We start from the raw sequence: 10,623 nt of genomic DNA, 5'->3' as shown, positions 1-10,623 counted from the left end.
AAGAAAGCAAGAAGTATGGGTTGTGCGGCTGGAAACACTCGCTACAATCAGGCTGTGGGGGTCCCTGAAGCCATGTTGTAGTCTGGATTTTATTCAAGAGGCAATCTGAAGCCACGGAAGGACAGAATGAGGCAGAAGATGAATGGTTAAGGAGAAGCGTTACCATACAATAGAGTCGGAATAAACAGAATATACTGTAAAGGCGTATGCACAGCAGCTTATGAAGAAACCGACGGGGAATACACACGGAACAAAGTACGGCTTCTTCTACTTGTTTCTCAGAACCTGCCCTCATGACTAACAGACACAGCTTCTGCAACTCTTGCAATAGCTATTTGTTTTATGATTAATAAATGTTACACACTCATTATAAAACCACCACCAAAACTCACAGGAAACAATTTTTTTCTTAACATTAGAGTGAAACTTATAAAACACACAGAATGCAAAATACTGAAACTGTATTTGACAGATACTATTTGATTCATTGGAATCATAACGTGATAAACAGAGAAATCAGGTTTAATTTCTTCATTTTATAGTGGACAATTCTAGGGTTGCTAAAATGTTAAGGAAGCATATTTTAACCACACAAGAGAAACAAAGATCCAGCAAGCAGCAATATTAATAAAATGTACATTTTAATCCCAGAACGTAGGTAACAGAGGTGAAAAATCCTATCTAACTCTTGGAAAATATGAATATGAGTCAATGGCTCTTTCTTGGAAAATATGAATAAAAATCAATAGTTCTTGACTACCCTGCAAGCTGTCACTAATTATCATGCCAGCTAGGAGGATGCACTGCATTACCCTCATAGTCAATAAAGTTTTATCTTCTCTATCAAAATTAAGATAAAATAAAATGTGTACCCTGTTTCCTGAGAATCCAATAAATTCTAGTAATCTGATTATCCTTGCAGGTAAAAGGGACAGCATCTGTAAGAAAACAAAAAGAATACAAATGTACTTATGTGTTAATGTATCTATCTAACTATAGATAAATGTTTAATTACAAAAAACTTAAGGCTTTAATGCTTCAGTAATATGAAAAGTTAGAAGTTTAAACCACTAGATAAATCTAAATCATCACATACTATTGGATTAATTATTTATGATTTAATTTCCTTTAGCTAGCACATGGAACCTACAAATAATTTAAACAAACAAAATGCCTGGGGCCAGTCCCATGGCCTATTGTTTAGGAGAGTCAGAGCCCATATGGCTCATGGTGTAATTCAAATACAAGTCCCAGTGACTTGAGGAAGGTACCAGGGATGTGTGTGTGTGTGTGTGCCCAGAGTCCTAAGGGGATTGAGAAGCAGGGAGAAGGGACTGTGGCATGGCCATGCCCAGGTGAGGCGTGCTTTCTCCCTTCCCCTCTGTCTCTCTCTTGCAGGTGCTCATGCCAACCACTCTGCACCCACCTCCAGACAAGATTCTTTTAGCTTCCTTCCCCAGAAAGCAATAATCTACTTGACTCTGTGTGACATGCAGGTACCACCCAGAATGGACAGCTATCTCTCCCTGAAAGAACAGTAGTGAAGGGAAATTCTAGCAGAGAGAACTCTGGTCAACGGAAGAACTGGTCATACATGCGATTATCTACTGATTCATGGGTTGTGGCCAATGGTTTGGATGGATGGTCAGGGACTTGAAAGGAATGCGACTGAAAAATTGGTGACAAGTAGGTTGGGGGAAGAGGTACAGGGACAGATTCTTCTGAATGGGTAGAAAACATGAAGATATTTGTGTTCCACATAAGTTGTCCCCAAATGGTGAACTCAGCAGGAGAGGATTTTAATAACTAAGAGGACAGGATGACCTATTCTACAGACACCAGTCAGCCGCTTTCTAGCCACCTGGTCATCGCACACAGGCTCAGGAACCCAGGGGCCAGGGTGGTGCAGCTGCTCATATGTAAGATTCTCTTATCACTTTATTTTCTCACTAATTCCAGTCAAACCTTAATATAATTTCCAAATCTCTAAGTTATACATTGGAATTCCACAGATTTCAACTCAGGGTCTCCATATTTCCAGAGATCATGAAAAATCATTCCTCAAGTTACATCAATCCCTCACCCATGTTTGATTCCAAAGACACCACACTGTCACAGCCACCATATTTCTGATAAGGAAATGGGACTGGATTCCAAGCTCCTTGTTACCAAAAACCTTCCTAGTCCACTCAGTCTACACGCTTCCCTTCCACTGTACAATCCAAACCTACTCTGAGCATGTGCAGAAGTTTCACCACACACTGGCCAAAACACCCGGGGGAAACTGAAAAGCTGATCCTACAAACAAACCCAGATAGAGGGATGCGGTTCAAATCTAGACTAGAGGGCAATGAGAAGGAAATAATCACATCCTTACCAAATTAAAGGCTCCAGTGCCAAGTTTGACACCGCCTTCAAATTCATAGAAGAATTCCTGTTCAAGTTTGTTCTTCTCGATTACTTGTAGGATAGAAAGACATTCTCTAAATTGAAGAAAAACAGTTACAGTGTAATTTTACCAGGACTGTGAAAATAAATGTTAAACCAAATTTCACTTTATGTTCTATGCATATCATTAGCCTATTATTACAAAATTGCTGTCATTGCCAGAGGGCATGTGCACTTGACAGAGAGATGAGAAGAGAGAAGTACCCACCAATGGAGCATGGTCACACTGCAATCCCTTCTCCTCCATTTCTTCATCCAGTTGAGATTTTGGGCAAACAGGCACACATGCCCAGCATGTTATTTATTTATTTTTTTTAATTAAAAAAAAAATTTTTTTTGAGAGGTTTTTTGCTACGGGGCATGTGTGCTCACCAGACAGACAGAGAGACAGAAAGCGAGAAATCAACTCCCAGGGGGGATGGCCATGCTGCAGTCCCTTCTCCTCCATTCTCCTCTCGGGATCTTGGGCATACAAGCACATATGCCCGGTGTGAGTTTTAAGCCACCAGGACCGGGACTCAAACCGCAGTCAACTACATGGGAGTTCAGCGACATAGCCATTACGCTAAATGTTGGTACCCCCCAGCATGTTTTTCAAGCCACCAGAGCCAGGACTCAAACTATAGTCAGCCATAAGGGATTTCTCTCCCTTAACCGCTAGACTATCTGACCAGCCCTTGAGCTTTTAAACCCATGGTGCTGTACTAAGTTTACTGTTAAAGATAATGGATAGTAATCATTAAGGAAAAAGGAGACATCCATTTTTTATAGTGTTTAACAAGATCCATCTTTCCAGGCTTCACAAAGGAGAAGGTTCAAGCACAAGGAAGCGGAACCAGGAGCCACAGGACCATGGGGCTGTGATCTCACCACTCCCAGGCAGGAGTTCATAGGCAACATCGTGGACATACATCAGCAACCCTGTCTCCTACCAAGGAACTGAGAAGCTACTGGCAAAAAATCCAAATTTCAGTGTGACTGCCATGATCTCAGACAGACCAGATGAATGACAGCTTGTGGTCAGGAAAGACTGAAAAGGGACAGCAAGTGCCATCATACCTGCCCCATTGGTCCCGTTTACCCTACTCCACCCAAGTAATTCTTTTACTTTCTCACTTTATCTTATTTGTATGTATTTTTCTCTTTTCTTTCATGTTATATTTTCTTTAAAGAATGATTTCCTTTAATTTTATTTATTCATTCATTTGTTTTCATTTAAACATAGAGAGACACAGAGAAAGAGAGAGGGAAAGTGAGAAAGGAAGCTACGAGGTCCAGGACTCAACCATGGTCAGCCATGTGGGTGTGTCCAGCACCTTAACCTCCATGCCACCTGCTGGTCCCAGCCTTCACGTTATCTTAAAAAGCCAAATACTTAATCAGAAAAATGCAAATTAAAACAACAAAGACATAAAAATTGGTAATAACTAGGAATTATTTATCAAATTGACAAATTAAAAGGCAATTAAGGGAACCAGTAGGTAGAAGATGGAAGGTGGCAGAGCAGTAAAACGTAACATTTTAACAGGCTGAGCCACACGGGAACGTCCCAGGATCATATCTCAAGACCTCCCTTAGCGCATTGGACATGTGTGTGCCCATAGTCCAGGGCTGGCTGGGGCTGGGAGTAGACTGGCATAGAGGCCCTGCTTAAGGTGCTTTCTATCTCTCTCTGTCTCTCTCCCTCATGGAAGAAATAAATAAAATAAATGAATAAACATTAAAAGTAATAAAGAATAATCAGATACCATGCATCACCTGGTGCAATACCACAGCGCGACCAGACTATGTGGAGGTGCTTCCCCACCTACACAAAGGGGGCACACAATGTCTATTATGAATAAAGAAAACTTTTTTAAAAAATCATATTTAAACTGGAATTCTGCTGTCCTATGACACACAACACATACTCACACACAAATTGATTGCATTTTTATTAGCACCAAACAAAAAATGAAAACCTAGTCTCACTTAGTTTGTTAGAATTCAGGAGAACAAGGTAGCACAGAGCACAAGAATCATCTAAAAGCCACATTTTACTTTTTAACTTACTTATATATTTGGTAACTTGTTCTAATTTTGAGTCCACCTTTGATGAAGTTGATCATATTTTCATCCTGGGAAAAAATTAATTAAATCATTAGATTATTTAGTAAGAGTATTTAAACTATCTCCGCAGCTGTACATCCACGTTATTAGGGAGGGAAAAAAAAAACACTGTCTTTTAAGGATATAATTTTCAAATTAATATTGTCTTCCTTTACATTTGAAATGGGCATTTTTGTGTAATTTTTTTCCTATATTAGAGGACAATATAAAGAATTTTTTTTTCCTTTTTTTTTTTCCCATAGAGCATGTGCACTCTCCAGAAAGAATAAGAGAGAGACAAAATGAGGGAAAATAAGCAATAATCACTCAGGGCAGATGGCCACACTGCAGTCCCTTCTCCTCCATTCTCCTCTCAGGATTTTGGGCACTCATGCACACACACCTGGCATGACTTTCAAGCCACCAGGTTAAGAACTTGAACTACAATAAACTATCACTTTAACCCACCACACCACCTGATGCCCCCAAGAAAAAATGTTTAAGTCCTTGTATTACTTTATATTACCAAAGAAGTAACCCTAACCAATTAAAGTCATATGTAATTCAAACCTACTCTAACAATCATCTTCTGAGCAATTTTCTTCTAGGTGCAAAGAATTCAAAACTGTAGACTTTAAGGATCTGTTTTAGAGCCAGCAGGTAGTGTGGAGGTTAAGAAAGCTGGACCCCACATGGCTGACTGCATGGTTCAAGTCCCAGACCCAGTGGCTTAAAAACATACCAGCTGCATGTCTGTTTGCCCAAAATCACAAGAGGAGAAAAGAGAAGAGACTGTGGCATGACCATCTCCCCCGGGAGGTGATTTCTCATTTTCCTTCTCTCTTTGTCTCTCTGTGGAGCATGCACACACCCTACAACAAACTAAAAAAAGAATCTGCTCTAAGGCCAAACTTTCAGTTCATCATACTCATTGTAGTTCTTCTTTCACATGGTACTTTAGCAGGCAAAGTCTATTTAACATAGTGAATTTCATTCATCTGGCGTCTGTTTAACATCATGAATTTCATTCATACACATTTCCAGACCAAAAATAACTGGTCCAGATTCTGAAGCAGCTGTCACTAATATGTAATGTTGTTTGGGGGGAAAATTACTTTACTTCTCTTTGCCTGGTGGTCATCAGACCATGAAATTGAGGCAGTTGGCCTAAATGAATGGCATTTTCAGGATCAGCATTCTAAGATTCTAAGAGAGTCTCTTAATAAATTACATCAATAACTGCTTGAAGGAAATTACACTGGTAGATGGTGCTAATCAGGATAGTTCTATGTTTCCTATTTCCAAGGAGAATGCTTTTCTAGTCAATTGACACTGGTAAGATGGTCTGGCATGTATTTCCTGTACTCTTGAGCATCCTTCTAAAGCAGAAGAAAAACTTAATTTAGTTTACTTAATTTAGTCTCATTTTCAGTAATTACTTTAATACTTCACATTCCAACTATTTTAGGAATCAATAGACAAAAAAATTCACTACATAACTCAAATGTTTATCTTCCAATTTGAAAACATCATTTTTCTTTTTTATTAATATTTATTCATTTATTTATCTATTTATTTGTTGTGGTTTTTCAAGCCACTGGGTCTAGGACTTGAACCTTGATCAGCCATGTGGGAGTCCAGTGCCTCAACCACCAAACCACCTGCTAGCCCCAATTTGAAGATATCTTAGCCTTACATAAGTTCCAATACCAACCAGAAAATATTTTCTTAAATTAGGTTAAAATTTGCTCTGAATAAGAGTGTTTCATTTCATGACTTTCAAACACTTACCAGATGCCTATTTCACATCAGGCACCCAAATACAAAAGCAGACAAAAGTAATACAATGTGCAGAGGGATTAAGCCATGCACAAGGATAGGGCATGCACAGGAATGGAGGTGGATACCCGGTTTTTCCAGCACCATTTGCTAAACAGGTTTTTAAGTTAATTTTGTATCCTGCCACTTTACTGTATGTATTTATTACTTCGAGAAGTTTTTTCATGGATACTATTGGGTCTTCTATACATACAATCATGTCATCTGCAAACAGAAATCATTTCAACTCTTCTTTTCCTATTAGGATGCATTTTATTTCATTCTCTTGCCTGATTGCATTGGCTGGGACTTCCAGTACTGTATTGAATAGGAGTGGAGAGAGTGGGCAGCCTTGTCTTGTACCAGACTTTAATAGAAAAGTTTTTAGCTTTTCCCCATTTAGTATAATGTTAGCTATAGGTTTTTCATAGATGACTTTTATTATGCTGAGGAACAGTCCTTCTATGCCGAGTCTTAATCATGAAGGAATGTTGTATTTTGTCAAATGCTTTTTCTGCATCAATTGTAATGATCATATGGTTTTTATCTTTATTTCTGATAATATAGTGTATTACATTTATGGTTCTGCGTATGTTAAACCACCTTTACATCCCTGGAATAAAGCCTACCTGGTCATGATGAATAATCTTTGTTATATGCTGTTGAATACGGTTAGCAAGTATCTTGTTGAGAATCTCTGCATCTATATTCTTCAGAGATATAGGTCTGTAGTTTTCCTTTTTGTCATATCCTTATCCATTTTGGGAATGAGGGTAATGGAGGCATCATAGAATGAATTTGGAAGGAAGGGATAGAGGTGTACACAGGATGTCATGGGAGCAAAAGGATGAGGCAGAATGAAGAGGGCCAGAAAAGCCTCCTGGAAGCACTGGTGCTTAAAGCACAAAATTATTACTAAGTGTCCAGGTGAAAAAAAAAAGCAGACGTGAACTTTCCAAGCAAAGGAAAACTCAGGTGGAAAGGCAGGGCAACCTTAACGATCACAGTGTGCTTGGCCATCTGTGCAAGAATCTGCACTGCTAAGAATCTCCCGCAAAGAAGAGAATGACCAAACATGGTAGGGAAGCCACCCCTACCCCATACCACTGACAGCATCCCAGGACATCTGAAGGGAAGTGTGTGTGTGGGGGGAGGGGAGTAGGGAATCTGAGAGGAGGCACCCCTATTTGTGATACTGTGATATAGAACATGCCATGGTCAGTGAGAGCTACTAACTGGTGAAGCAGAGAAATGACAAGATCAGTCCCATGTGGGGGAGAGCACTCAATGCAGAATGAAGAATGAGCTAGAGGAAGAAGAAAACAGAGACAGAATCACTAGGCTGCTGAGGAGCACCTCTACCAGAATGAGACAGTCAGAATAGAGGAAGAGATGGAGCCGTGACATCTTTAGAAGGCAAAAGCAGCACGAATGTGAAAGTGAATGGCTATGGGGGGTATAAGGAAGAGGGAAAAATCATGGATAACCACCCAGATGTTTAATTCCAAGCCTCTACATATTAAAAAAAACCTTTAAGTCCCAGATTTGATTATCATACCTTTATGTAAAAGACGCATCAGAAAAAGTTCAGGCCTAGTGACTATCACTATGATATCTGCTGAGGCAATGATAAATAACTATGTAACTCATCAGTCATCATAATGTGGAGTGTGTTAGGAAATAGGGTCATGGATCACACTAATTCAATGTTCTTTAAAATGTTGCCAGAGAATATGTGCACTGGCCAGAGTCCTGTCAGGACTTCAGACATGCTCACTCATGCATCCAGCATGGTTTTCAAGTCTTCAGGTTCAAGACTTATGCATCCAGCATGGTTTTCAAGTCTTCAGGTTCAAGACTTAAGCCACAGGGTCAGTCATGTGGGATCTTGCTGCCTTAACTATAAAGCCACAAAGCCACTCCCCAGAACAGCTCAATGTAACTAAACCAGAATCCAACGTAAGAGGTCAATTTCCAGAAAAAGAAAGAAGCAACTCTCAAATTAACTTGAAAGACTGAAATTAGGGAAGATTTTCCATGTTATGATGGGGTTTTCTTTCTGTTTCTCTATAATCTCCATCCTACCTCATCCTTCCACTCCAAATATATGTGTTTTAGAAGGATTGGAAGATACAGAGAAAGGCCGAATACTGGTTGCAGTGACCAAATTAAAATGTCACCTAAGAAAAGGATTTATTTTTTGATTTAGTGCCTTACAAACTGCTCTTTCAAAGGAAAAAATAAAAAGCAAGAAAGGACACTACAAACATAAAGAGGACGAAACATACGATTTGATGAGTGGAAAGTCTGGCTATCCATGCATGCATACCTGAGCCCTGCTGAGGCATACGGTCTAAGAAGGGCAGGATCAAGGCGGCCCTTTCTGCCAGGCAACCCCTATGCGTAGCCCTCTACCATTAAGCAAGAGTAAAGAAGCATAACCTCACCGTCTTCACACGGAGAAGAATCCTGAAATTACATGTGGCAGTTTCTTTAAAAGGTAGTCATTCCTGGGACCAGTAGTTGGCGTAATAGCTATGTTGCTGGATCCCCATGTAGTCGACCACAGTTCGAATCCCGGACCCGGTGGCTTAAACTCATGCCAGGCGCACGTGTGCATGCGTGAAAAGCAGGGATTGTGGTGTGGCCATTCCCCCCACGGGGTGGTTTCATGCTTTCTATCACTCTGTCTGTGACTTTTCAGAGAGCACATATTACCTATAGCAGAAATCACACTTAAAAAAAAAAAAAAAAAAAAAAAAAAACTCCCAAAAAAAAAAAAAAAAGAAAGAAAAGAAAAAAAGAAGATAGTCATTCCCAAGAGACTGAAATTCAAAATAAACTCGAAATGTTTCTGAATAGAAATGAAACTCTCTGGTGTCTTGGGGCCAGCAGATGGCATAGCGGTTACAGCAATGGACTCCTACAGGCCCAACAGACACATTGGACACATGTACGTGCATTCCTAAGATCCTGGGAGGACAATGGAGGAGGAGGGATTTCAGCATGGTCAACCCCCGGAGGCTGATTTCTCACTTTTCCTCTCACCGTCTATCGGTCTCTGTCTGTCTGTCTGTCTGTCTCTCTCTCTCTCTCTCTCTCTCTCTCTCCCCCCCCCTTCGCCCCCTGGCGAGCCCATGCATCCTAAGGCAAAAACCTCTAAAAAAAAAAGCGAGAAGAGGAAAAAAAAAAACTCTCTGGCATCTTTTGACAGCCAAAGTTTATCAGAATAACAAATATGTTTCATTACTACCCAGAGTCAAAAGAACTGAAGCCCCCACACAGAAGGAGCCACGTTTTTCAATGCGGCACTGGCAGTCTTCCCACCCAACTGCAGTTCTATGCCAGACGTTCATTACCTGCACAAATGTAAGTGCTGCTTTCTGCAGGAGGCACTCGGCGTAACAGATCTCAGCATGCATTTCCTCTATTAGAAACAAATAAAATGGTATTACAGGAAATTCCACATCGACAGCAATTGCTCTGAGATGTTCAGAAGAGACTGGCGAGATGAATGAGCCCAAGAGAGACACAAAAACCTAGATTGCTTTGGTGCTCCCATCAAAGCAGAATGGTTCTTGGTTCTTCAATGAGGTTTTCCTGGAATGTGTGAAATGTTTGGGGAAGTCACCCTGGGCCCCATTCAAACATAACAAAGTCAAGTACTTAGTGTTGAGACCCAAACTCAGCTCATAAGGGAATCAAAATGTAAAAGCACTTTTTTAAAAAGGAAAACTGGGCCTTAACTGTGGTGGTTAAAGCACTGGATGCCACACAGACAACTGCAAGGTTCAAGTCCCAGACCCAAAGGCTTGGAAAATACACCAGGCATTTGTGCTTGTGTGTCCAAAATCCCACCAAAAAAATGAAGGAAAAGGCATTGCAGCATGGCTATCCTCCTGGCGGGGTGTGTGTGTGTGTGTGTGAGAAGCAGTAACATGACAGTTCATACAGTTATAAAGACTAAGAAAACTAAACCTAATGTTTGAATCCTAGCCTCTAAAATACGAGTGTGTGATAATCATGACAGGGACTAGAGACATTATTAACTGCAGAGAAAACAATTCCCTGTGAGAAAGAATGCCCTGCATGACCAAGCTGGGATTCCTTACGCACTGAACTGATATAAAAAGTGTTAGCACTTTCCCAGTTGTAGGTTAATTTGATGCTCAGATATCTAGCACAAGAACAGGGCACTCACAAATAGGGACTCTCTAAACCCATGTCTATCCCAGGGACATGTGGAGTGCCCTAACACATGTGCCCGCA

At 40.4% G+C, this 10,623-nt stretch overlaps 1 protein-coding gene across 2 annotated transcripts in view; it reads right to left on the bottom strand.

The window, feature by feature from the left end:
• The window catches only part of TTC39B (tetratricopeptide repeat domain 39B), a 111,037-nt gene that overhangs the window by 33,467 nt on the left and 66,947 nt on the right, over positions 1 to 10,623 (bottom strand). For both annotated transcript variants that reach the window (XM_006163833.2, XM_006163832.3), the window contains 4 exons: positions 9,714 to 9,781; positions 4,501 to 4,565; positions 2,378 to 2,483; positions 873 to 938 (listed from right to left, as the gene is read on the bottom strand). In XM_006163833.2, coding sequence (XP_006163895.1) covers positions 873 to 938; positions 2,378 to 2,483; positions 4,501 to 4,565; positions 9,714 to 9,781 — 305 coding nt within the window. The remainder of the gene's footprint in view (positions 1 to 872; positions 939 to 2,377; positions 2,484 to 4,500; positions 4,566 to 9,713; positions 9,782 to 10,623) is intronic.

The sequence above is a fragment of the Tupaia chinensis genome, unplaced genomic scaffold (assembly GCF_000334495.1).
Source record: "Tupaia chinensis unplaced genomic scaffold, TupChi_1.0 Scaffold143247_2, whole genome shotgun sequence".
In the NCBI taxonomy this organism is placed as follows: domain Eukaryota; kingdom Metazoa; phylum Chordata; class Mammalia; order Scandentia; family Tupaiidae; genus Tupaia; species Tupaia belangeri.
Note: the sequence above shows the minus strand (reverse complement) of the source record. Positions and strands in the feature narration are given on the sequence as shown.